Here is a 26,158-nt window from a genome sequence, read left to right as displayed (position 1 = left end):
ATGGGGAGATGGGCCCGACACCCCGGGGACCACAGAACGGGAACCTGAGGCCAGTCTCTCCAGAGCCTCTTCTTTCCCCTCAGGAGTCTATACCGAACCCACAGAGTCTTGCAGGGCCTGGGTCAGACTCCCAGGGGGCAGCGAGGGTGGGAGTCAGGGAGGATGACCGGAGGGTAACCGGTGCGGCTCCTGCAGGACTGCTGTCCCACTGTGTACCCCCCTCCCCACCCCCCCAGACATGCGCAAGTGCTCGGACAAGGAATTCCGCTGCAGCGATGGAAGCTGCATTGCTGAGCACTGGTACTGCGACGGAGACACCGACTGCAAAGACGGCTCCGACGAGGAGAGCTGTCGTGAGTGGCCCCAGGACTCAGGCTGCCGGGCTGGGCTGGGGCAGAGGGCGCCATGCGGTGGGCTGAGGGCCAGGCCGACGAGTGAAAGGACAGCGCAGGTCAGCCGGCGGGAGGGTGGGTTCTTAGGCAACCGCTCCTCCTGGGCGGGGCCGGGAGGGAACAGGTGCCCCAGGTGAGAAGGGAGGCCTCCCTTTGGTCCTCTGGCAAATGGGCGTGTATCAGGGCCACACCCAAGGAAACTTCTGTGTCTGAGTGCCTGGCCCCTTGGAGGAGTCCGGGCCCTTCTCCTCTGAGGGGGCCTGAGTGCGTGCCCTTCCCCGCCTTGCCCTCCTTCCAGCCTCAGCAGTGCCAGCACCCCCTTGCAACCTGGAGGAGTTCCAGTGTGCCTACGGCCGCTGCATCCTCGACATCTACCACTGCGATGGTGATGACGACTGCGGAGACTGGTCGGACGAGTCTGACTGCTGTGAGCACTCTGGCCAGTGGGGTGGAGGAGGGGAGGCCGGCTGGGAGGAGCTCCTGGGGGGGCGGGGGTGAGGCCCGGTTGCCAGCTGGGGCAGGAGCTCAGGAGAGGAGCTTCTAGAGTCCCTGGTTCCCTATGGGGCCAACCTGGAGGAGCCAGGGTGCCCGGGCTGTTGCTTCCTGGTCCACGGTGGGACGCTGTGTGTGTAGACTGGCTTAAGACAGAAGCCTGGCGTGTCTCCCCAGCCTCCCACCAGCCCTGCCGCTCTGGCGAGTTTATGTGTGACAGTGGCCTGTGCATCAACGCGGGCTGGCGCTGTGACGGTGACGCGGACTGTGATGACCAGTCTGATGAGCGCAACTGCAGTGAGTGGGGGGCAGTGCCAAGGTCTGGGCCGGAAGCAGGGACAGGCCACCTCTGATAAAGCTCCAAGATAGTTAAGACAGGTCCACCATGTACAGTCGTGTAGGCTGGGCACTGCACAAAGGTGCTAGGTCCAAAGGATGCCAGTCCCCCAGTAGACTTATTTATTCCATAATTCTCTAGATCTATATAGTCATCACGGCAGTTTTCCAGCAGATGGCAGTAAAATGTCTTGAGGAAAAGACACCTTTTTTTGATTCCCACAGAGATGCCATAGAGACCAACTGTGACCCTGGTGTCAAGAAGAGTGTCAAAGGGATTTCACTGCAGTCCTTTAGTTAAGATTTAACTTTGAAGACAGGGGTGCCGGTTTGATCCCTGTTTAGGCAGTTAAGCTCCCTCTTGCCTCCTGGCCAAAAGAATCCAAAATGCATAACAGAAACAACATTGTAACAATTCAATACAGACTTTAGCCCCCCAAAAAGAAAAATGGTCCACATCAAAAAAAAAAAAAAATCTTAGGAAAATAAGTGGCGTGGGTGCTGGCGTAAAGTGCAGCCTAGGGTGGCAGGGTGGGGCTTCAGGCTAAAGCGGGGTCAGCCTTTCATCAGCCCTGTGCTTTGCCCAGCCACCTCGGTGTGTACAGCGGAACAGTTCCGCTGTCGGTCGGGCCGCTGCGTCCGTCTGTCCTGGCGCTGTGATGGGGAGGACGACTGTGCGGACAACAGCGATGAAGAGAACTGTGAGAACACGGGTAGGGTCTCCCTGGAGAGCCCCAGGCCCCTTAGCCCGTAGTTAGTCTGGAGCAAGGAGGTGGAAAGAGGGTGTTACTGCTGCCTCTCCAGTCGGGCCAACATGATGCTTTCATCAAGTCTTGCCCATGGCCTGGATTCTTCCTGCTTGTCTCAGTTACCAGTGTCAAATCAGGTGCATCTGTTGACCCGCAGCCTCACAGCCCGGAACACAATATCAGGGCCGGGAGTTTCAACGGCCTCTCACATTCTTACTCACACGTGGCCAGCGCCTGTTCCTCTGGCCTGCTCTCCGGTTGACAGCCCTACGCCCCCTCCCCTAGCCGCACAGGTGCCTGACACATGGGTGGGCTCTCTCATTCTGCCTCACGTCCCATCTTACCGTGCCACTGTGCTGTCCTGGGGAGAACACGAATGCAGACAGCCCTGTCTGAGCTGTTTCCTGCTCTGGACCCCGACCCTCCCACCTTGAGTCTCATCTGTCTCCAGCTCGGCATAGAAAATGACAGGCTCCCATCTTTTTTTTGTTGTTGACCCAAGCCCCGTCAGCCCTGCCTGGCACTGACCTGGCTCTCCTTCCCTCCTCATCTTCCTCTCTAGGAAGCCCCCAGTGTGCCTCGGACCAGTTCCTGTGTTGGAACGGGCGCTGCATCGGGCAGAGGAAGCTGTGTAACGGGGTCAACGACTGTGGGGACAACAGCGATGAGAGCCCCCAGCAGAACTGCCGTGAGTGTCCCCACCCCACTCCCCGGGTGCGCCCGCCCATGGTTTGTGGCCGCGCCCCACCCATCTGCTTCAAAGAGAGTCCTCCCCAGGGACGCTTGCAGCCCCGGGAGCTGTTCTTCGTGGTCCAGGTGGAATGCCAAGTTGGCCGTCTGGGGGAGGATTCCGGGCTCAACTCCCATCTCTGGCTTGGCTGGCACAGGGCCCCGGACGGGTGAGGAGAACTGCAGTGTTAACAACGGCGGCTGTGCCCAGAAGTGCCAGATGGTGCGGGGGGCCATCCAGTGTACCTGCCACACTGGCTACCGGCTCACTGAGGATGGGCGCACCTGCCAGGGTGAGCTGGGGCCCCCTGGGCGGGAGCAGGGCGGGGGCCTGGGTTAGCCATGGGTCAGCCCTCTGAGAGACGTGACCGCGTGTCATTTTCTCAATAGCCCCGGGAGCTGGGGGTTGTTGTCCCTCTCGTTTCGAAGACGGGGGGAAATGAAAGCTCAGAGAGGTTGTCACTTAATGAAGGTCACAGTGCCGATGAATAGCAGAGCTGGGACCCCAGCCCAGCTCAAAACCCTTAACCACTTGCTCTGTAGGCTTCCCGCTGGACCTGGGAAGTAGGCGGGTGTGTGGGCAGGAAAGAGCTGGTCAGCTTGGGAGCTCGGGCTGGAAGATGGTAGAACCGAGATCACCTGCCCTTGCTCCGTCGTCATAGATGTGAACGAATGTGCCGAGGAGGGGTACTGCAGCCAGGGCTGCACCAACAGTGAGGGGGCTTTCCAGTGCTGGTGTGAAGCAGGCTACGAACTCCGGCCTGACCGGCGCAGCTGCAAGGCTCTGGGTAAGGGGGAGCGGGGGTTGGCATTTGGCTGGGTGGGCAGAGAGCTGAGCAGGGCAGCCAGGGGCTCTGGTGCTTGGAGATTGGTAAAGTTAGAGAGATGGTTTTTTTTTTTTTTTTGGCCTTTTAATTTTATATTGAGGTATAGCCGATTAACCGGAGAAGGCAATGGCACCCCACTCCAGTACTCTTGCCTGGAAAATCCCATGGATGGAGGAGCCTGGTGGGCCACAGTCCATGGGGTCGCTAAGAGTCAGACAAGACTCAGCGACTTCGCTTTCACTTTTCACTTTCCTGCATTGGAGAAGGCAATGGCAACCCACTCCAGTGTTCTTGCCTGGAGAATCTCAGGGATGGGGGAGCCTCGTGGGCTGCCGTCTATGGGGTCGCACAGAGTCGGACACGACTGAAGCGACTTAGCAGCAGCAGCATCAGCATAGCCGAATAACAAGTTTGAGCAAACTTGTCTTCATCTGGGAGATGGTGAAGGACAGGGAAGCCTGGCGTGCTGCAGTCCATGGGGTCGCAAAGAGTCGGACACGACTGAGCAACTGAACAACAGAATCGTCAGTTAACAATGTTGGGATAGTTCAGGTGCACAGCAAAGGGACTCAGCCACACATGTACATGTATCCATTCCCCCGTACTCCCCTCCCATCCAGGCTGCCATGTAATATTGAGCGGAGTTCCTTCTGCTACATAGGTCCTTGTTGGTTATCCATTTTAAATATAGCAGTGTGTACATATTCATCCCAAACTCCCTAACTATTGCCTCCCCGTATCCTTCCTCCCTGGGGACCATAAGTTCGTTCCAGAGAGATGTTTCCATAGCATTAAAATGGATTGTGAGTTGCATTCTGGGCCCCAAGAATGGGATGAGGTGTACGCTTTGCAGGCTGCCAGTCTTCTCATAATGATGGATGCTGACAGCTTGAGACATGCCCTAGTGGGCCAGGAGGCTCCTTGGAGCTTGGAGGGGTGCATGCTGATGGCTGCCAGGGAGCAGCTCTGGAGCCCAGTTGGGGCCCCATTTCTATGCCACGTCCCAGGGCCGGAGCCTGTGCTACTGTTCGCCAATCGCATCGACATCCGGCAGGTGCTGCCGCACCGCTCCGAGTACACGCTACTGCTCAACAACCTGGAGAACGCCATCGCCCTGGACTTCCACCACCGGCGCGAGCTTGTCTTCTGGTCCGACGTCACCCTGGACCGGATCCTCCGCGCCAACCTCAACGGCAGCAACGTGGAGGAGGTTGTGTCTACAGGGCTCGAGAGCCCAGGTAAGGAACGGGGACCCGTGGGGAGGGGCAGGGCCACACCACGTGCAACAGCACCCAGGGAGGAACACGGGAGTGGCCACAAACCTTTAGGCAGCAGAACGTCTCACAGTGAGGCCTTGCATGCAGCTCTAATAACGAAAATGTTCATTAGTCTACAGTCATTTTATAGGCTCAGATTTGTAATATTTGCTCGTTATTGAGCTCCATCACTGAGAATACTGAGACCATTTCGTTGAATGGAACTGTTTGAAACCAGAGATTTGTGGATGACAGCTGTAATTCTCTATCAGCTTGGCATCCCATCTAATTCTGACTTTTGTTTTGATTACTTCATATTAGGAATATTCTGATGGACCCAGATAGATAGCATCCAAATGTTTGCAGATTAGAAAAACAGTAGCTTGCTCTGCCATCTCATGCCATTCGACAAGCAGGGGAAGTGGGTTAGAATTCGGTATTAATTAAGCACATTTGACTCAGATGCTTATGGAACTGATGATGTTCCCCTGTAAAACCCTGAGGCACAAATTGCAAACCCCCGGGCCAGTAGGGGTCAGGGAGCTAGGATTCCGGAAGTGGAATGTGATTGGCTGAGAGGAGGAAACGCATGACCTTGGATGGTTACTTGAGTTCTCTTTGCCTCAGTTGCTTCATCCTCATGGGGATTACTATAGCACCTAACTCACACAGTTGTAACAATTCAAGGTAAGATGTGTGTTTGTAAAATGGTGAGAAGAGTGCCTGGCCCAGAAACAGCTTCGTGCAAGAGTCGCCCTTGTTTCTGTAGCACACAGGGGCCCCCGCTGAAGCCCTGACGCTCTTTCCATGACCTCTTTCCACCAGGGGGCCTGGCTGTGGATTGGGTCCATGACAAACTCTACTGGACCGACTCGGGGACTTCAAGGATTGAGGTGGCCAACCTGGACGGGGCCCACCGGAAGGTGCTGCTGTGGCAGAACCTGGAGAAGCCCAGGGCCATTGCCTTGCACCCCATGGAGGGGTGAGCGAGTTGTGACTCCAGCTGCCACGTTCCTCTTACATCCTTTAGGGACAGTTCCTCCGCCACCTGGGCCGGACTTTACTGGGGGGCCAGGGGACCTCACAGTGTGGTGTTAATAGCCTTGGCTCTGCACCCAGACGCACCTGGGTTTCCAGCTCTTCAGTAACTGACTGTATGGCCTTGGGCTAGTTCATCTCTCTAGGCTTCCATTTTACTTATTTCTAAACTGGTGATAAAAATATACCTACCTCACAGCTGTGTGAAGATGAAGTGAGGTGATGCATTTTAAATGGCACAACACACATTATGTAAGTGGTAGCTGTTTAGTACCGTTGTTATTAGTTTATAGGGTTGAGCGAATTAATAAAAATTAGTAATTTTATCATTAGAAGAAAGGTCTTTTGCAGGGGAAGTTCTTTGCCTCTGGCTTTTAAAAATTAAGTGCAGTCAATTGAGAGGGGTGTCTTCTAAGACCCTACAGTTATAGGTCCCCTGGTTTAGAAGCGTAGTGTGTGTGTGGTACGTGGCATGTGTGTGCGTGTGCGGTACGTGGCATGTGTGTGCGTGTGCGGGTGTGAAAATGACAAAAGGCAGCGGCAGAGCCGTGACCAAGAGGAAAATGCCTGTCCCGAGTCGTAGCCCACTAGTATTTTTTGTTTCACAAGGTCAGGATTTTCATCTGTTTTGTTCACTGCCATGTTCTCAATGCGAAAAGATATGCTCATCTCATAGCAGATACTCCAAAATATTTTTGTTAAATGAATACATTCTCTGTCTAGAGACATTTAAATTCAAGCATTGAGGGACTTCCCTGGTGGTCCTGTGGTTAAGATTCCGTACTTCCAATGCAGGGGGCATGGGTTGGATCCCTGGTCAGGGAACTAAGGACCCACATGCCATGCGATGTGGCCAAAAATTTGTTTTTTAATAATAATAAAATAAATAATTCAAACATTGAAAAACACTCTGTAAACCCAACAGAATGTATTTCCTACCAGTTGGAGTTTCCTGGGTGAAATCAATAAGAGCCCCCTGCCTGATTACTATGCTGGGTACCTTACCTGCCCTCTACTGCCTGCCTCCCAATGTCCTTTTCTCTCTTCCCAGGACCATTTACTGGACAGACTGGGGCAACACCCCCCGCATCGAGGCCTCCAGCATGGATGGCTCTGGCCGCCGCATCATCGCTGATACCCATCTCTTCTGGCCCAACGGCCTCACCATCGATTATGCCGGGCGCCGTATGTACTGGGTGGACGCTAAGCACCACGTCATTGAGAGGGCCAATCTGGACGGGAGTCACCGCAAGGCTGTCATTAGCCAGGGTGAGGCCCTTCCTTCGCTCTCCTTCATCTCTCGTTCTGCTTACCCTGTCCCAGCCCCCAGAAGCCTTTGGCAGAGGGTGAGATTTGTACAGATGCCAGGCCTGGCCCCAGGGGCCGGGCAGGCCATGTGTAGACTGAGGTCGTCCTGGACTTTCCCCAGGCCTCCCGCATCCCTTTGCCATCACGGTGTTTGAAGACAGCTTGTACTGGACAGACTGGCACACCAAGAGCATCAATAGTGCCAACAAATTTACTGGCAAGAACCAGGAGATCATTCGCAACAAACTCCACTTCCCCATGGACATCCACACCCTGCACCCCCAGCGCCAGCCTGCAGGTAAAAAAGAACGCCCACCTGGTGAGCTTCCAGTGCTTCTGAGAACCTTCCTTGCACCTGTCAACAGTTGCCAGGGTTCCCAGCAAGGAAATTTAAGGTTGGTGCTGGTGTGGACTCATTCCGCCCTCTGCTGGACCCGTAGGGTACGACATGGAGACTTAGGAAAGACTCATTCTGCTTTGCTATCCCCCATCTAATTCATGCAAACATTTCCTGTGTGTCAGGTATTCACTCTGCTTGTAGGTGGGGGCAGATATACAAAATAAGAAGACATAGTTTCTTCCTTCCGGAAGATCGTGCCTTTGCTACACTCCCACTCACTAGCCTTGGGACCCCTTCTGCCAACCTCACCTGACCCTCTTGCTCTGGGCTTTTTGAGCAGGGAAAAATCGCTGTGGGGACAACAACGGAGGCTGCACCCACCTGTGTCTGCCCAGCGGACAGAACTACACCTGTGCCTGCCCCACCGGCTTCCGCAAGATCAGCAGCCACGCCTGTGCCCAGAGTAAGTGGCTTTAGGGCCCCTGCCTCAGTGGACCTGCCTTGTGAGGGTGGGTGGAGCAAACAAGGGGGAGGAGTTTGGGAATTGCCTGGTTAGGGGAGGAGCCAGCTCCTCAGGCAGCCCCTGGAGAGGAAGAAGGTAAGGAGCTGAGGGCTGAGGGCCCAGCGGTCATCCCTGAAGGCTCAGGGACACCACAGAGTCAAGCATGAACCCCTGCAAACAGGCTTGTGGATCATTTCACCCAGGACGCTTTGTCCCTAGGCAGCAGGAGGTTTCCAGACCCTTCTATAAAGCAAGGGAACGGTTTCCTAGCTCTTTACCTTTGGGGCTTCCTTGGTGGCTCAGACAGTAGAGCGTCTGCCTGCAATGTGGGAGATCCAGGTTCGATCGCTGGGTCAGGAAGATCCCCTGGAGAAGGAAATGGCAACCTACTCCAGTATTCTTGCCTGGAAAATTCCATAGACAGAGGAACCTGGTAGGCTGTATAGTCCATGGGGTCGCCAAGAGTTGAACACGACTGAGTGACTTCACTTTTACCTCTAGCATCACCCTAGAGACTGTCTTAGCCCCTAAGCCAGAGAGTAAGGTAAAGACATCTGATGATGCTCTATATACAGAGGCCCAGGATAAATAAGTGTCTAGTGAGTGAAAGATGATGGGTTCCCTGGGGGCTCCCTGAACTGCTGCTTTGGCTTCCTTTGAGTGCCTGAAGGTATATTGCCTTGAGACGGTGGGCCTTGTCTAGCTCAGAGGCGCAGGTGATTTTTTTCCTAAGAATAGTCCAGAGAGGAGTGATCCAACTGGGTGGCACACCCAGCCAGGGGCCGGGGAGATGCTTCACACATCACAGCTCTTCTGTTACTGCTGCGTGCCTGCTGCCCTCCTTGTCTCTGGTGAAAACCAAATTTCTCTCAGGACCTAGGTCCTTTCCATAGAGTGAAACTATTCCAGGGAACAGAGGCAGGAAGTCATTCAACGCACTTTGAATTGAGAACCTTGTTTCCTTGCATTCTCCTGTGCCCAGCTCTTCCCATGTGGTCTTGATGAGATGCAAGGAATTTCCCCCAAAAGAAGTTCAGTTGATAAAGTGATGCAGGAAGTGCCTTTCTAAGCAGAATAGTAGACTGGGAAATATTCAGACAGACTGGAATAGGGGCAGGGGATGGAGAAGAGCCAGCTGGGAAAATGCTGAATAGGAGTGTGGCCAGAACTCCACCTTTGAAGTCAGACCTGAGTTCAAGTCCCCTGCTCCGGTGCTTGGTAGCTGTGGGATCCTGGACCAGTTCCTGGGCCCCTGTTAGCTTCTGGATCGTTGATCCAGAAAATGAGAATAAGAATAGTGTGAACCACAAAGGACTGTTAGGAGGGTAAATGAGACAAGTCAAGGAAAACAGGAAGCTCAGTGCTGGGCAAGGAGCAGGTACTCAGCAAATAGTCATTATTGGCCCGAGTCGTGAAGAGCAGAGAGGAAGGGGTCTTAGACCACGCAGTGGAGCAGAAGTCCTGAAGCAGACGCGGAAGGCAGAGAGGTGGGGTGGGGGCTTGACAGGGATCTAGCCCAGTCCACTAGGGGACCCTGAGCAAAGTAAGAGCGGAGGAGAGTCGAGATGCAGCTGACAGACACTTGAACAGGATGCCCTTCTGGGCCCTGCTGGCGTCTATTTCCATTGGCTCCTCAAGTCTGATGGTGCCAGCACGGGCTGCCCAGTGCTCAGAGGGGGTCTGAGGTGTGAAGCAAAGGGAACAAAGGGCACCAGACCCCAGGAAGTGTGGTTGAACCAGATGTCCCGCAGGCGAGCGTCTGTGAGCGTCTGTGTCTGCCACTGTTATCGGATTTAGAGCATTAAAAGAAGACCCCTTTCGGCCTTTGATCAGGTCTTGACAAGTTCCTGCTTTTTGCCCGAAGGATGGACATCCGTCGGATCAGCTTCGACACAGAGGACCTGTCCGACGATGTCATCCCACTGGCTGATGTGCGCAGCGCTGTGGCCCTTGACTGGGACTCGCGGGATGACCACGTGTACTGGACAGACGTCAGCACTGACACCATCAGCAGGGCCAAGTGGGATGGAACAGGGCAGGAGGTAGGGCCGGACGTGGGGCACAGGCCCTCAGGGAGGGCAGGGCAGAAGGGGTGGGATTCACCCTTTCCCAGGGAAGGGCCTCCCAGACCTTTGCCAGCCTGCCAGTTGCTGGCGTTTGGGCCCCAGAGCTGGGGTGCAAGTCCGGTTGGTGATACAGTCTTGCTTCCCGCCCAGGTGGTAGTGGATACCAGTTTAGAGAGCCCGGCAGGCCTGGCCATTGACTGGGCCACCAACAAGCTCTACTGGACAGATGCAGGTATGTAAAGGGCACGTGTGGCCTGACACTCTGGGATCTTCTTATTTAAAGCCCTGGCCTCAGCTCGAAAGAACCTAGTGTCCCTCCTAGCTCATTTCCGTCTTGACCTGAAGTCCTTGGTCAGTCAGGAGTGGTTGGGCTGCTGCCAAACTGAAGTTAGAAGCTCACATCTGAGGGTTTGGCATTTGCCATTCAAGTGGCAGCTACTTCTGCTGTGCAGCTGATGCTTGAGAATGTTTTGAGGCATTTCAGATGAGAAGCCTATACCCTGTGGTTTTCCTTCCATCACTGTTTTGGTGGAAGAGGCATTTTCTATTAGGCAGGTAAGTGTGGGAGGCAGGGAGAGTGCCTTAAATGAGAGCTACTCAAAGTGTGGTCCCTGGACCAGCAGCGTCAACATCACCTGGGAACTTGTTAGAAATGCAGATTCCTGGGCCCCGCCCCAGACCTGCTCAATCAGAATCTTTGGGGCTTAGGAATCCGTATTTTCACAAGCTCTTCTGGTTCTTGGGCACAGTACAGTTGGAGAAGCATGGCCTTAAATTATCAGAATGGGTTACTTGGGTTGAAGAAGCCTTAGTCTTCCAAGAAACGGAGCTAATCAATTCCTTGAATTTCTTCTTGAAATTCAGGTCCCTCCATGTTCATTGCTTTTATCACAAAGTATTTCTTGAGGATTTGTGGCACACCGAGCTCTGTGCTGGGCATGGAAGGTAAGAGGGTGAACGACCGAGACTCGAGTTGATATCTTTGCCCGCACTGACTTCTTGGCAGGGACAGACCGGATTGAAGTGGCCAACACGGACGGCAGCATGAGGACGGTCCTTCTCTGGGAGAACCTTGATCGCCCCCGGGACATCGTGGTGGAGCCCATGGGCGGGTGAGCGCCTGCCCCTCTGGAGCAAGCTCCCCTCACCCCCGATCTGAGGACTAGAGTGCAGTCTGGAGCCTAGGGAGAGAGGCCAGATCTTACAGGCACACCGAGGAAGCACGAGCAGCCTCAGAGCATCGTGACCAATCTGTCTCCTTCATGGCCAAGGAAATCTTTTACATCTAAAAATTCTTTTTCCTTCTTTTTCTTTTTTGTTTTTGCTTTTTGGTCTGCTTACTAAAGTAAGCCATTGTCTTTTTAAACAGTTTATCGAGAGTGACAATTCTCTCCAATGTCACTCTCCAAAAGTAACTGTTGTTAACAGTGGAGGGTAGTGTTTCCAGATTTTCTTCCCTGTGTATGCACACATATGGTGGTGGTGGTGGTTTTTGTTTGACAACATACTGTAGCTGTATCTTGTTTTTTTTCACTTGGCTATATATCTTGGATATCTTCCCATTTGATTAGTAGATTTTTTTTTTCTTGATGGTTATATAGAATTCTGTTAAGTTGATGTGCCGTAATTCTTTAACCTATCCAGTCAAGTAAATATTTAAGACCTTTGGTGGTTTTTGGTAGTGATATAAGATGTAAGACCTTCAGAGACAGCTCTGAACCCAGGAGGGAGCTGGAAACTGAGGCAAGAGGCTGGGGAGGCTGTGGGGCAGCCACTGCAAGTAGAAACCCTCGGGCCCTGGGAACCCTGAATCCCCAACTGGAAGGCTTGTAAGACCGCCCTTGCCTGTACCCAGGTACATGTACTGGACGGACTGGGGTGCAAGCCCCAAGATTGAGCGAGCCGGCATGGATGCCTCAGGTCGGCAGGTCATCATCTCTTCCAATCTGACTTGGCCTAATGGATTAGCCATCGACTATGGGTCCCAGCGGCTCTATTGGGCTGATGCCGGCATGAAGACGATTGAGTTTGCCGGACTTGATGGCAGCAAGAGGAAGGTAAGCGTGGCACATGGGCATCCTCCCACAGCCCCGACCGCCTCCCCAACGGGGCTTCCTGGCTGGCAGCTGACGGGACCCAGGGAGGCCTAGGGCAGATCCAGTGTGGGGTGAATGCTATTTCTCTGAGACTATGGCTGTACTCCAGAGCCTGGGGTCCCTGCTCCTTGATGATAAAAGCGAACTAGGGACCATGTGGCTTGTGGGCCGGGGTATAAGCGCTTTCCTAATAACCATCACCACAAATGCTAATTTATCACCAGTCACATGCTAGGCCCATGACCTCTCTCTCTCTCTCTGTTAATTTTGGTATAATTTCCAACTTAACAAGCTGCAGGAAGAGTCAAAAGAACCAATAACTGATATTTTGCCACATGGTTATACCATTCTCATTCTCTCTCTACACATGCACACACACGCACACACACACAGACCTTATTTTTCTGAACCGTCTGAGATTCCATTGGAGATATCCTGCCCTGAACCCCAGAGAGTCCAAAGAGCCCAATGCGTATTTCCTAAGAACAAGAACTCAGTCTTTCATAATCATAGTTCAGTGATCAGTATCAGGAAATTTAACATTGATACAATATTACTGTCTAATCCGTAGTCCATATTCAGCGTCACCACCAAGTGCCCCAATGATGTCCTTATAACTTTTTTTTCTTTTTTAGTCTAGGGTCCAGTTCCAGATTACAGTTGTTTTAACTCATGATGTCTCTTTAATCTGGAACATTTCCTCAGCTTTTCTTTATCTTTCTTGATCTCTGTATCTTTAAAGAGTAAATGCCAGTTATTTTGTAGAATGTCCCTCAATTTGTCTGACGTATCTTTGTGATCGGATTCAGATTATACATCTGGGGCAGGAATACTACATTAAGTCGTGTCCTGAGTTCTCAGTATGTCTTATTAGTAGCTGCAGATGTCAGCTTGTCTCATCATTGCAATACCAATTTTTTCTTCTAAGATTTGTTTTTAACGTGGACCATTTAGAAAGTCTTTATTGAATTTGTTGCCATATTGCTTCTGTTTTATGTTTTGGTTTTTTGGCCACAAGGCATGTGGGATCTTAGTTCCCTGACCAGGGATCGAACCCACACCCCCTGCGTTGGAAGGTAAAGTCTTAACCACTGAACCACCAGGCAAGTCACCATCTTTGATTGTGTGGTGAACGTGGTGTCCACTGTGAAGTTGCTGTTTCTCCTTTTGTAGTTAGTAAGTCACTTGTACAGAGATCCTTTGAGATTATATAAATAATACATGATCTGTTAGAATCATCACACAACCCTTGGAGCCAGGCACTGTCATGATTCTATTACAGATTGGCAGACCAAGGCTCGAGATATTTTATAACCAGCTCTAGCTCAAGGTCACACAGCAGGTGGTACTGGCAGAGTGCGCCCTTGACGCCTGTACTGTCAGACCTGGTTGGGGCATGATGTAAGCGCTGGGGCCCTGGCAGGTACTGATCGGAAGCCAGCTGCCCCACCCATTTGGGCTGACCCTGTATGGGGAGCGCATCTACTGGACCGACTGGCAGACCAAGAGTATCCAGAGTGCCGACCGGCTGACGGGGCTGGACCGGGAGACCCTGCAGGAGAACCTGGAGAACCTGATGGACATCCACGTCTTCCACCGCCGGCGGCCCCCAGGTGACCGGCCCTTGGCCCACACTGGTTTCTCCTTGGCTTCCCTCTGCCACGGTCCTTCTCGTTGACTCCCTCCTCCCCACCCAGTGTCCACACCATGCGCTACGGAGAACGGCGGCTGCAGCCACCTGTGTCTTCGGTCCCCAAATCCAAGTGGCTTCAGCTGTACCTGCCCCACAGGCATTAACGTGATGCCTGATGGCAAGACTTGTTCACCAGGTAGGTCTAGGCATCACAGACCTGGCTAGAGCCTCTTTGGGACAGGGGCAGTGACTCTCTACCTTCCTCGCAAGTGGACTCTAATGTGGTCTGAGGGACCTAAGCTTCTAGAGGCTTAGGGGCAAGATAAAGCTTTTTTAAAAAAAAGAGGAGATGCAAGGGAACAGGCAGGCAGGATTAGAAGCAGGGTCCAACTAGGTCTCATGGCATCTTCATGCATATTAGAAAAAGATGCTCCTTTCTTTTTTATTTTCCTCTCTTGGGAAATTGTTATAATATACTGATTCAGTTAGACTAAATCACTTTAGTTCCATCTGCCTCAAATTGGTATAGTAAATAGTAGAACATGTGATAAATTACAAGGTCATGGTACCTCCTTTGGAAATGGCACTTGTGTGAGTAGGCACGACCAGCACAACCTTCATGATAATCTGAATTGAAAGGTCTCAGAAGCAGGAGCTGGCTGCCCAAATGTTGGAAGCCGATGTTTCTCTCTAGGGGATGCTTCATGGTAGGCTACATTTGAACCCAAACTTCCTAGGGAATTTGAGTGAGAAAGGAGCTCTAAATCGTCCCAGGCTGTGGGCAAAGCTCTGTTTCACTTAACGTGAAGTTTTTTAAACTTTAAAGAGATTCACTTTTGTGACAATAATACAGAACTGTGTCCATGAATCAGACCCAATGCTAAGGGTTTTTCTGTATTGACCTTTTATCCCTACAGCCCCCTGTCATTGTCCCCATTTTACAGATAATGAAACTGAGGCTTAAACAATTTAAATAATGTGCTCAGGATCACACAACTAGAAACTAATGGAGGCGGAAAGCGTGAACTTCAGCTTGCCTTACTCCAGATCCTCTCACGGCAGTGCTAGGATGACTGTCCTCTTTCCTTCTCTCCGCACCTGGGCAGGCATGAACAGTTTCCTCATCTTCGCCAGGAGGATAGACATCCGCATGGTCTCCTTGGACATCCCTTATTTTGCCGACGTGGTGGTACCCATCAACATCACCATGAAGAACACCATTGCCATTGGAGTGGATCCCCAGGAAGGTCTGCGTGATCCTCCCTGCTCTCCTGGCCCCTATAGCAACGGCTCTCTCCTCGCTACCACCTTTGCCTCCTGCTAAGAGCCTAGAGGCCTCCCGTTCCCTCTGGCACAACCCCTGCCCGTCTCTGTAGCACTTTCTCTTTTGTTATGAGGGCATGGGGTTGGGGGCCACGTTCTTCATCTCTGCCAAGGGCTATCCTGTTACAATATTTCTCTTGATTTCCTCTCCTTGGGGACATAGGGCTCTCTGACGTGCCCAGGCGTCTCAGAACACAAGTCAGCGGTGTGTTCCTTTGGAGGCGGGGCCGGGTGAAGGTCCGGGCTGAGCCCTGCCTTTCCTTTCCAGGAAGAGTGTACTGGTCGGACAGCACGCTGCACAGGATCAGCCGTGCCCGTCTGGATGGCTCGCAGCATGAAGACCTCATCACCACAGGTGGGCCCTGCTCCCAGCCTTGGGCCCGCCTGTCTGGCTACAGCGCTGGGGAGAGAGCCCATCTGTCTCAAGGCAGGAGCCAGTGTGCTCTGTTGACTTCCTGCAGGGCTGCAGACCACAGATGGCCTTGCAGTGGATGCCATCGGCCGGAAAGTGTACTGGACAGATACGGGAACCAACCGGATCGAAGTGGGCAACCTGGACGGGTCCATGCGGAAGGTGTTGGTGTGGCAGAACCTTGATAGCCCGCGCGCCATCGTATTGTACCACGAGATGGGGTGAGAGCGGCTCCGGGGCCCTGGGCGGCAGGATGAGCGCGCCCGCCCCGCAGGAGCACCGAGACTGACCTCCCGGGGGCGCTTCCTCTCCCTTGTGATGGCCTTCAGGGTGGCCGTGGAGCATAGAGGTTCAAAGCATGAACCCTGGAATCAGACACCCAGAATTCAAATTTTTTCACCATTTATTAGCTGCGTCTGTCACTTTGGGTTCAATATTTAACCTCCCTGGTCCTCAGATGGCAACCCACTCCACTCTTCTTGCCTGGAGAATCCCATGATCAGAGGAGTCTGGCTTCTGCACCCCATAGGGTCCCAAAGAGTCAGACACGACAGATGGGACTTAGCACACACGTGTGGTCCTCAAATTCCTTACCTGTAAAGTGGAGGTGATAATGAAAATGCATGCCTTGTGGACCTTGTAAGGATTAAGTGAGATAATGCATGGAAAGTACTAAAAATTTTTTTTATTTCAATTTTTTAAATATTTTAATCATTAAAAAAAAATTTATTTGGCTGTGCAGGGTCTTAATTATGGCATGTGGGATCTAGTTCCCTGACCAGGGATTGAAGCTAGATCCCCTGCATTGTGAACACTGAGTCTTAGCCACTGGACCACCGGGGAAGTCCTGAAAGTACTGTTTTTTTAATCGTGAAAAACATCACATTAAATTTACCATCTTAGCCATTTTCAAGCATACAGTTCAGTAGTGTTAGTACGTTCACATTATTGCGAAACAGGTCTCCAGAATTTTTTTGTCTGGCAAATCTGAAACTCTGTAGTCACTAAACAACTCCCGTTTGTACGTGTAAATGCTTTTCACGGTGTTTGGCGTATTGTGAGGACTCCCAGTGTACAGGAACTGTGGGAGGAACCAGCTATTACCGTCTCTTGCCCAGGTTCATGTACTGGACGGACTGGGGGGAGCATGCCAAGTTGGAGCGGTCTGGGATGGACGGCTCCGACCGCGCCGTGCTCATCAACAGCAACCTCGGGTGGCCCAACGGACTGACTGTGGACAAGGCCAGCTCCCAGCTGCTCTGGGCTGACGCCCACACCGAGGTGGGGGTCCTGCTCCTGCGCAGAGTCTGGGAGTATAGGGGGGCCGTGGGACGTCTCCTAACAGCCACCCGGTACCCTCTCCTTCCTCCACAGCGAATTGAGGCTGCGGATCTGAACGGTGCCAATCGGCACACGTTGGTATCGCCTGTGCAGCACCCGTATGGCCTCACCCTGCTCGATGCCTATATCTACTGGACTGACTGGCAGACCCGTAGCATCCACCGTGCCGACAAGGGGACTGGCAGCAACGTCATCCTGGTGAGGTCCAACCTGCCAGGCCTCATGGACATCCAGGCTGTGGACCGGTCACAGCCCCTGGGTGAGAAGACCCCGAGGGCTGTGAGCCAGAGGCCTCTGACTTTCTGGGGCCGTCTCAGCATCAGAGATCTATCCAGAGCAGAGAGATGCCTTTACAACCAGAGGGACAGGGACCTACCTAAGCTCTTCCTCCAGGATCAGGCTGTGTTCCCTCTGGGTACGACGGGTACTGCATACTCCCACGGCAGGGTGCTGTCCCCTTTAAAGGACTCCCGGAGATACCCCTGCTCATTCCAGCTTATCCCTGCCGGGCACCAAATCCTGTTATGCAGAACAGTAGACCATCAGGCATGATCAAACCTGTGCCTCGGTTAAGATTCAGACCGTATTCCGGGCCGGGTGTCAAAACTTGCCCCTTTCTCTCTCTTTCATCACCAGGTGTGAACAAGTGCGGACCCAGGAACGGTGGCTGCTCTCACCTGTGCCTGCCCCGGCCCTCGGGCTTTTCCTGTGCCTGCCCCACTGGCATCCAGCTGAAGGGAGATGGGAAGACCTGCGACCCCGCTCCTGAGACGTACCTGCTCTTCTCGAGCCGCGGCTCCATCCGGCGTATCTCCCTGGACACCAGCGACCACACGGATGTGCATGTACCGGTCCCCGAGCTCAACAATGTCATCTCCCTGGACTACGACAGCGTGGATGGCAAGGTCTATTACACAGATGTGTTCCTGGATGTTATCAGGTATGAGTGTCCCTGAAAACCTCCAGAGGACACAGACCTGCTTCCCGTCTCTGATGGCTGAGGTCATGGCCTGGGTTCACCTCTAAATGGACTGAGTGATTTGGCAACTTGGATAGGGAGTTCTGACCTGGATTTGTTGCTTTGCAGTGTTATCCCAGAAGAGTTTCAAACTTTTTTGTTTGTTTGCTTGTTTGGAGATTCTGATGTGCTTTGCCAGGCTTCCCGGGTGGCACAGTGATAAAAGAATCCACCTGCCGGTGCAGGAGACTCAAGAGACCTGCATCTGATCCCTGGGTTGAGAAGGTCCCCTGGAGGAGGAAATGGCAACCCACCCCAGTATGCTTGCCTGGAAAATTCCACAGACAGAGGAGCCTGGCAGGCTACAGTCCATGGGGTGGCACAGAGTTGGACATGGCTGAGCACACGCACGGCCTATCTCGTGTTTCATGAATTTATATTTTTGGTCGCACCTTGCAGCTTGCGGGATTCCCTGACCAGGGATCAAACCCATGCTCCCTGCAGTGCAAACAGTGTCTCACCCACTGGACCTCCAGGGAATTTCCCTATTTAAGGAGGACTAGAAGTCCAGTGTGTAAAACAAACAGATAAAGTCAGGCTAGGGACCCGGCGCCTTCTACCCCTACTACTGGATGCTACAGGACTTCCACGGATCCTCTAAGACCCACTGATTAGTTGGCCACATCGCCAAACTGGGTGTACTGTAATACAGAAATACCAGCCAAATGCAAGGTTTATGGTGGTTTGCAAGGTTGTGCTTGTTTTTGTTTTTTAAATATTTTTTGTTTTATTTAAATTTTTATTCTTTCAATTTTTCACCCAGCACAGCCAAGGAACGTGGTACCCTGCGTTCACGTACGTTCACGTACCGTTAGAGGGGTTTACCACGGCAGAGATTCTCATGTGGAAGAACAGGAGCATTCCCTTTTTTCTCCCTGAGGGGTGCATTAGAATCTCATCCTGAGAGCTGGTGGGCATGTAGAGTTTAGAGAAGGCCCCCATGTGTGGTGACATGCCCCTTCCCCCATCCTGGGCTTGAATTCCCTCCTATAGGTCAGACTGTTATAAAAAATGCACAGGTAGATTTTGAAAAATCTTCCCTTTCTTCTAATCACCACCTGGCAATCCTTGTCTCCTCCTGAAGGTGTATGGGGCTTATTAACCTGTCTTCTGGCAAGACATGGGCCCAAATGCCACCTACTTAGAGCAGGAAACACTCTGTCCTCCCAATTCTTTATTCATTAGGTCTGCAAGTATTTTGAATTCCTACTGTGCTAGACGCTGAGGAATGTACTTACAAATGGGCTTCCCAGGTGGCGCTAGTGGTAAAGAACCCTCCTGCCAACACAGGTTAGACTTAAGAGATGTGGGTTTGCTCCCTGGGTCAGGAAGATCCCCTGGAGGAGGGCATAGCGACCCACTCCAGTATTCTTGCCTGGAGAATCCCAAGGACAGAGGAGCCTGGCAGGCTACAATCCACAGGGTCACAGAAAAGCTACTTAGCATGCACACATGCATGCATGTACTTATAAATACTTGGTCCCTGCCCCTTGGAGCTGACAGTGTAGTGGGAATCCAACTCTGGGAATGTGAATTAAAGGGGTATCAGCCTATTGCTGATCTGATCAGTCATCTAACCCTGGGCTGTTCCTCAAGGCGAGCAGATCTGAACGGCAGCAACATGGAGACGGTGATTGGGCGTGGGCTGAAGACCACTGATGGGCTGGCGGTGGACTGGGTGGCCCGGAATTTGTATTGGACAGATACGGGCCGAAATACCATCGAAGCATCAAGGCTGGACGGTTCCTGCCGCAAAGTGCTGATCAACAATAGCCTGGATGAGCCTCGGGCCATCGCTGTTTTCCCCAGGAAGGGGTAAGTTTTTGGCCAGCAGGAAAGAGACCCAGGGGAGAAGGGCCTGGGGAGGAGGCACTTGAATATGCCTCTTTCTTAATGGTATTCTCTCCACCTCTGGGTGCCATCTTCCCATGCCTTGCTGATGCCACCATCGTGTCCCAGGTACCTCTTCTGGACAGACTGGGGCCACATTGCCAAGATCGAACGGGCGAACTTGGATGGCTCTGAGCGGAAGGTCCTCATCAACACAGACCTGGGTTGGCCCAATGGACTTACCCTGGACTATGATACGCGCAGGTGGGGATCCTGTCCCAGACAGCATCCTGGAAATCGGGTGGGCAGAGGAGAGGAAGACTGAGATTGAAGTAGTGAAAAAAAAATGACCCGGAGAATGGGACTGACCCTCCTTGATGGGGGTGAAAGCTCCTTGGTGGGTAGGGAAGAGCAAGCAGCGAGAAGGAATGAGGTAACATATTCTTGGAACAGGAGTCGCTGAACCCAGCATTCGACCCTCAGGTGGGCTTTGTTTATCTGGTTTACATCGTGTTTTTATTTTTTAATTTATTTTGTTGTTGTTGTTCAGTTGCTGTCATGTCTGACTCTTTGCAGCCCCATGGACTGCAGCACGTCAGACTTCCCTGTCCTTCACTATCTCCCAGAGTTTACTCAAACCCGTGTCCATTGAGTCGATGATGCCATCCAACCGTCTCATCCTCTGTCATCTCCTTCTCCTGCCCTCAATCTTTTCCAGCAGCAGAGTCTTTTCCATTGATTCAACTGCTCTCATCAGGTGGCCAAAGTACTGGAGCTTCAGCATCAGTCCTTCCAATGAATATTCAGGACTGATTTCCTTTAGGATGGTTTGATCTCCTTGCAGTCCAAGGGGCTCTTAAGAGTCTTCTCCAACACCACAGTTCAAAATCATCAATTCTTTGGCACTCAGCTTTCTTTATAGTCCAACTCTCACATCCATACTTTACTGGAAAAACCATAGCTTTGACCTTTTTCAGCCTAATGATGTCTCTGTAAGAGTCAAAGGGTGATCGAGTTGCTGAAGATGAGATGGGGTGCTGGCTCCCCTGAGGTCACTCAATTTCTACCCCTCTCCAGAACCGCCCTGGCCTCCCCACTTATGAGTCACCATCCCAATTCCACTCTTCAGCTTAGGGACTCCCAGTGACCCCCTCATCAGGTCACCACGACTGCTCACCGCACCTGCCAGCTCAGCTCAGGAGGGGACAGCCAGCTCCCTGAGGGCAGGGCTGGGTCCCCCGCTCGTGTCTTCAGCAGCTACTGTTTCTCCTTCACAGGATCTACTGGGTGGATGCCCACCTGGATCGGATTGAGAGTGCTGATCTCAGCGGGAAGCTCCGACAGGTCCTGGTCAGCCACGTGTCTCACCCCTTTGCTCTCACGCAGGTACTGACTCGGAGAACGGGACTCACCCTCCTTGATGGGGCGTATTTCCTCGGGGCTCTGTGTCTGTTCCAGATGCTGCTGAACAGATGTGCTACGGAAGCCCATTTTAGGAGTGATTCTTGTACACAGAAGCCTTGCCGCCATGCGCCCTGCTGCTCCCGCTTGCCCACATTCTAGCATTCAGAGGGGCGGCTGTCCCACAGCTGCGTACGGAGTCAGCCGTGGGACTTGTGAAAATGCACATTCCTGGGCAGAGGATATAAAGAATCTGCCTCCTGAGGGTTGGGCTGGGAATATTCATTTTAACAAGTTCCCCAGTTGATCCCAGTGCTGTGGTCCCAGCAAGAAAACTCAGGCAGCTCACTTAACAGCCAGAAAGTGGAGTGGCTGAGAGCCAGCGTTTTGAGGCAATGAGCCAGTCAGTAATTACTGGGGGAGTGCCTCCAACGAGCCAGCTCTGTGGGTTCAAGTTCTGCCTGTGTCATGAAGTGACTGGCAACTTGGACAAGACAGTGAACTCTCTACGCTTCACTTACCTGTAAAAGAAATGAGTTTAATAATAGTGTTCTCCTGAAGTCGTGTCTGACTCTTTGTGACCCCACAAACTTGTAGCCTGCAAGGCGCTCTGTCCATGGAATTCTTCAGGCAAGAATCCTGGAGTGGGTAGCCATTCCCTTCTCCAGGGGATCTTCTCAACCCAGGGAGGGAACCCGGGTCTCCCGCATTGCAGGCGGATTCTTTACTATCTGAGCCATCAGGGAAGCCCAAAATATACACAAAGCATTAACACGGTACCTGCCACTCAGTGTGTGTTATTTCTGATCATTTTAATTAGTATTGGCTGACATTATTTTTTAAGAGTTCTAACCTTGTAAAACAATTCAAGGAAGGAAAAAGGTATCTTTGTCCTTTTTTTGACAAAACATCCACTCTATCTATATTCTGCATTATATCCTACCAGCCAAAAGATTTTCTCTGACTTTACTTAATGATAGGCTTTCCCCCCTCATACTCCACATGTAAAACTACAGGATTATACTGAGTTTAGTTTTCTCGTCTACAAGTTTCCCTGGGGTTTCTGATGTATACCCTAGGGATGGGAGGGGAACCGCCTACACCGCCCTTCCTCCCCTGGTTGAGAATCTCAAGATCACTGAATTAGAGGGCAGCTGCCTGCAGAGGTAACCAGGGAACTTGGGCCAGGGCTGTGAGTGAAGGGCCTAGAACAGGGACCCAGAAGGACCCCCACCTCCACAATTTACTCCTATTTGCTAGGTACAGGAACTCAGTTATTCACTGAGCCACTGAGTTGACTGAGGACTACATGTTAATGCTGGAAACTGAGAGATGAATAAAGCACATTCTTGTCCTTGAAGGGCTTAATCTGGCAGGACCGATAGACATGTAAAAAATGACCACAGAATGTCAAAACTTGTGTGCAAAAGTGAGGACGCGGCTGAGAACAGCATGGACGGAAGGGTGAATTCTCTGTGGGTAAGAGATCTCCCTGCTACCCAGGGGGAGATCTCCTGGGTAAGGTCATATGTGGGGATGCATACAAGTTGATCCGGATATATGAAGAAGAGGGCACCTGGGCAGCAGGAATGAATGGGCTGAGGCACGGAAGCTGTGGTGGGGTCTGCCTATTAATAGTTACCCTTTTGGGGTCCCCTTGTTGAGTAGCAGGACAGGTGGATCTACTGGACAGACTGGCAGACCAAGTCCATTCAGCGTGTGGACAAGTACTCAGGCCGGAACAAGGAGACAGTGTTGGCGAACGTGGAGGGACTCATGGACATCATCGTGGTCTCCCCTCAGCGGCAGACAGGTGGGCTCCCGGTCCTGAGGCTGCTTCCATACCACTGGTGGGGTTCACTGGTCACCCCAAGGACTGTTAATAACCAAGATGATCAGAGCCACCGGAGAGCCACGTTCACATCTGAAGCTCTTAGTCCTTTTCGGCCCCCTGTTGTTATACCCCTCCTTCCTGCCCCACTGTCCCTGGGAGTCAGGGAGCCCTGAATCTCCTCCATTTGGAGAAGCGTCAAACTGGGAGACTTGATTCTGCCCCAGGCCAGATGTTCATTTGCTTTGCTCATAGGGACCAACGCTTGTGGCGTGAACAACGGCGGATGCACTCACCTCTGCTTTGCCAGAACCTCGGACTTTGTGTGTGCCTGTCCTGATGAGCCCGACGGCCGGCCCTGCTCCCTCGGTGAGTTGGACTGACGGGCCCCCCTGCAACAGCGGAGCCCTTGCAAGGGCAGGGGATCAGCAGCTTTTTCCATCTGGGTGAGACTGTCCCTCAGGGGATCTTACAGCAGAGTGACTAGGAGCTTTGAGCTTGAGGTTTGGAACGGCACAGAGCGGGTTCGTCTGGCTCTGGCACGTACGTGCGTGTGCATGTGCGTGGCTGTGCTGGGGCTTCCTTTGTCACGTGGGGACTTCTCTAGTTGCGGCGCGCTGGCTTCTTGTTGTGGCACATGGGCTTTGGGCTCTGGAGCACGCGGCTTAGTAGTTTCCGTGCATGGGCTTTCTCTAGCTGGGGCGCGTGGGCTCAGTTGTCCTGCAGCACGTAGGATCTTAGTTCCCCAGCCAGGCATCCAGCCCACATCCCCTGCAATGGAAGGCAGGTTCTTAGCCACTGGACCACCGGGGAAGTCCCTGGCTTCTGGCATTTACTAGAATGGAAATCAGCTCTCTTGAGTCCCTGATCCCTGCTATAACCCGTGCATGACTCTCTTTCTTTCCTGCCCTTTGTGGGCCAGGTAGCCCATCCAGAGCTGTTAATATTGGAAACCAAATCCTTTTTAGCAAGAAGGACATCTAACAGGCGTGTCTAGGATGAGGGCAGCTAAAAGATGGCTCCGTCAGGCTCTCCAGATGCTACTCTTGGACCGCAGGTAGATATTTGGGGCTCCAGTGGTCCAGTCCAGCCCTTGTTTTCTCTCCAGTACCTGGCCTGGTGCCCCCAGCTCCCAGGGCTACCAGTATGAGTGACAGGAGCCCCGTGCTACCCAACAAATTACCGACTACCCTGCGTTCTTCTACCACCCGGACCCGTACATCTCTGGAGGAGGTGGAAGGGAGGTAAGTGCATTTAGTATGGGCCTGAGGGCTCTTTGATCCAAATCTCATCCCCTGCCAGAGACCACCATAGTCCCAGCTTGATAATTCTGGCAGATGGGAAATGGATTACATCATTATCCACTAGTCCCTGCTGTTTGGAACTGGAGATGATATTCAGTCTTGTAGATTGTTGCAAGTGTATTTTTTTTTTAATAGCTCTGGAAGCAAGAAGCTTCAAGAGCAGCTTTAGAGAGAAATCATTCAGGAAGAGTTTCCACCTGGCATTCCTCCTTCTTCCTTTCTTTCTGTGATTTCTGCTCTGGCAGAACAGGTTTAGCACATGGTCTTCTCCTACATTTTACTTAGAAGCCACCAAGTCATAGTGGTCTCTGGGCTGGGGCTTTTTAATTTGAGACATTCCCAGGTATATGATGGCCTTAGCTTATAATGACCTGTAACACTACAACAGGCAGGCATGTGCACACACGTGCACACACACACTCTCCACTATTAAATAAACAAGCATAGCCATGAACAGTTCTCAAATTAAGCATAAAATACTGTATTTCGTTAAGCTGAAAGTGCTGTCAATTTAAAATGCATCCTGATTTGAGAGATTAAACTGAAAAAAATTACCAATGGCAATTGTGGTATGCCATTAATTGTAAGACATAGCCCTATTTCAGAGATGTAAGAATATAGAAAAAAATGCTTATCTTAAAGTTGATGAAATATGTTATATTCAACTTAGAGAAAGTCTAATAAATATGTTTTTTTATTTATGCTTGGCAAAAAAAATAATCTGGAAATACAGATAGGAGTAAAGAAGAAGTACCCATATACCCATATATAATTACCTTTAGTGTTTTTTTTTTGTTATATATATATATTGCAAAATGGTTACCACAATAAGTCTATTTAGTTAACATCCATTACCACACATATCCAGTTTTTTTCCTTATAATGAGAACTTTTAAAATCTACTCTTTCAGCAATCCTACTACTAGGCATATACCCTGAGGAAACCAAAATTGAAAAAGTCACATGTACCCCAATGGCTGCTGCTGCTGCTGCTAAGTCACTTCAGTCGTGTCCGACTCTGTGTGACCCCATAGCACTATTTACAATAGCTGGGAAATGGAAGCAAGCTAGATGTCCATCTACAAATGAATGGATAAAGAAGCTGTGGTACATACATACAATGGAATATTACTCAGCCATAAAAAAGAATGCATTTGAGTCAGTTCTAATGAGGTGGGTGAGCCTGTAGAGCCTATTATACAGAGTGAAATAAGTCAGGAAGAGGAAAACAAATGTCATCTATCAGTGCATATATACGGAATGTAGGAAGATGGTACTAATGAGCCTACGTGCAGGGCAGCAGTGGAGATGCAGAGAACAGACCAACGGGCACGGGGTGGGGTAGGGGAGAAAGGAGAGGGTGGGGCATATGGAGAGAGTAACATGGGAACATACACACTCCCATGTGTAAAACAGATAGCCACTGAGAATCTGCTGTATGACTCAGGGCACTCATCCAGGGCTCTGTAAGAACCTAGCGGGGCGGGGTGGGAGGGCCGTGGGAGGGAGGCTCAGGAGGGAGGGGACAGAGGCATTCCTATGGCTGACTCCGGTGTTTGGCAGAAACCAGCACAATACTGTAAAGCAATTGTCCATCAATTAAAAATATGTAAATTTAATTAAAAAAAATTTTTTTTAACTACTCTCTTAGCAACTTTCAAATGTACAGTATTGTTAACTGTAGTCACTATGAAACTCAATGAAACTAAGCCATGCCCATGGGGCAACCCAAGATGGGCGGGTCATGGTGGAGAGATCTGACAGAATGTGGTCCACTGGAGAAGGGAATGGCAAACCACTTCAGTATTCTTGCCTTGAGAACCCCATGAACAGTATGAAAAGGCAAAATGATAGGATACTGAAAGAGGAACTCCCCAGGTCAGTAGGTGCCCAATATGCTATGAGATGGCTGGATGGCATCACTGACTCAATGG

The 26,158-nt window shown here is 51.6% G+C and overlaps 1 protein-coding gene across 2 annotated transcripts in view; it reads left to right on the top strand.

Moving 5' to 3' along the window:
• The window catches only part of LRP4 (LDL receptor related protein 4), a 53,472-nt gene that overhangs the window by 16,592 nt on the left and 10,722 nt on the right, over positions 1-26,158 (top strand). For both annotated transcript variants that reach the window (XM_070804176.1, XM_070804177.1), the window contains exons 5-34: positions 237-353; positions 691-819; positions 1,062-1,181; positions 1,808-1,933; positions 2,532-2,657; positions 2,857-2,991; positions 3,361-3,486; positions 4,533-4,763; positions 5,607-5,763; positions 6,871-7,088; positions 7,249-7,425; positions 7,808-7,930; positions 9,803-10,011; positions 10,186-10,267; positions 11,042-11,147; positions 11,891-12,092; positions 13,555-13,744; positions 13,829-13,960; positions 14,871-15,011; positions 15,356-15,442; positions 15,549-15,720; positions 16,618-16,780; positions 16,874-17,099; positions 17,477-17,780; positions 19,455-19,673; positions 19,818-19,952; positions 20,966-21,074; positions 22,758-22,902; positions 23,176-23,289; positions 24,029-24,164. In XM_070804176.1, coding sequence (XP_070660277.1) covers positions 237-353; positions 691-819; positions 1,062-1,181; positions 1,808-1,933; positions 2,532-2,657; positions 2,857-2,991; positions 3,361-3,486; positions 4,533-4,763; positions 5,607-5,763; positions 6,871-7,088; positions 7,249-7,425; positions 7,808-7,930; positions 9,803-10,011; positions 10,186-10,267; positions 11,042-11,147; positions 11,891-12,092; positions 13,555-13,744; positions 13,829-13,960; positions 14,871-15,011; positions 15,356-15,442; positions 15,549-15,720; positions 16,618-16,780; positions 16,874-17,099; positions 17,477-17,780; positions 19,455-19,673; positions 19,818-19,952; positions 20,966-21,074; positions 22,758-22,902; positions 23,176-23,289; positions 24,029-24,164 — 4,657 coding nt within the window. The remainder of the gene's footprint in view (positions 1-236; positions 354-690; positions 820-1,061; positions 1,182-1,807; positions 1,934-2,531; positions 2,658-2,856; positions 2,992-3,360; positions 3,487-4,532; positions 4,764-5,606; positions 5,764-6,870; positions 7,089-7,248; positions 7,426-7,807; positions 7,931-9,802; positions 10,012-10,185; positions 10,268-11,041; positions 11,148-11,890; positions 12,093-13,554; positions 13,745-13,828; positions 13,961-14,870; positions 15,012-15,355; positions 15,443-15,548; positions 15,721-16,617; positions 16,781-16,873; positions 17,100-17,476; positions 17,781-19,454; positions 19,674-19,817; positions 19,953-20,965; positions 21,075-22,757; positions 22,903-23,175; positions 23,290-24,028; positions 24,165-26,158) is intronic.

This window comes from Bos indicus, chromosome 15 (genome assembly GCF_029378745.1).
Source record: "Bos indicus isolate NIAB-ARS_2022 breed Sahiwal x Tharparkar chromosome 15, NIAB-ARS_B.indTharparkar_mat_pri_1.0, whole genome shotgun sequence".
NCBI classification, from domain to species: domain Eukaryota; kingdom Metazoa; phylum Chordata; class Mammalia; order Artiodactyla; family Bovidae; genus Bos; species Bos indicus.
The sequence above is the reverse complement of the archived record's forward strand: the minus strand, read 5'-3'. Positions and strand labels throughout refer to the sequence as shown.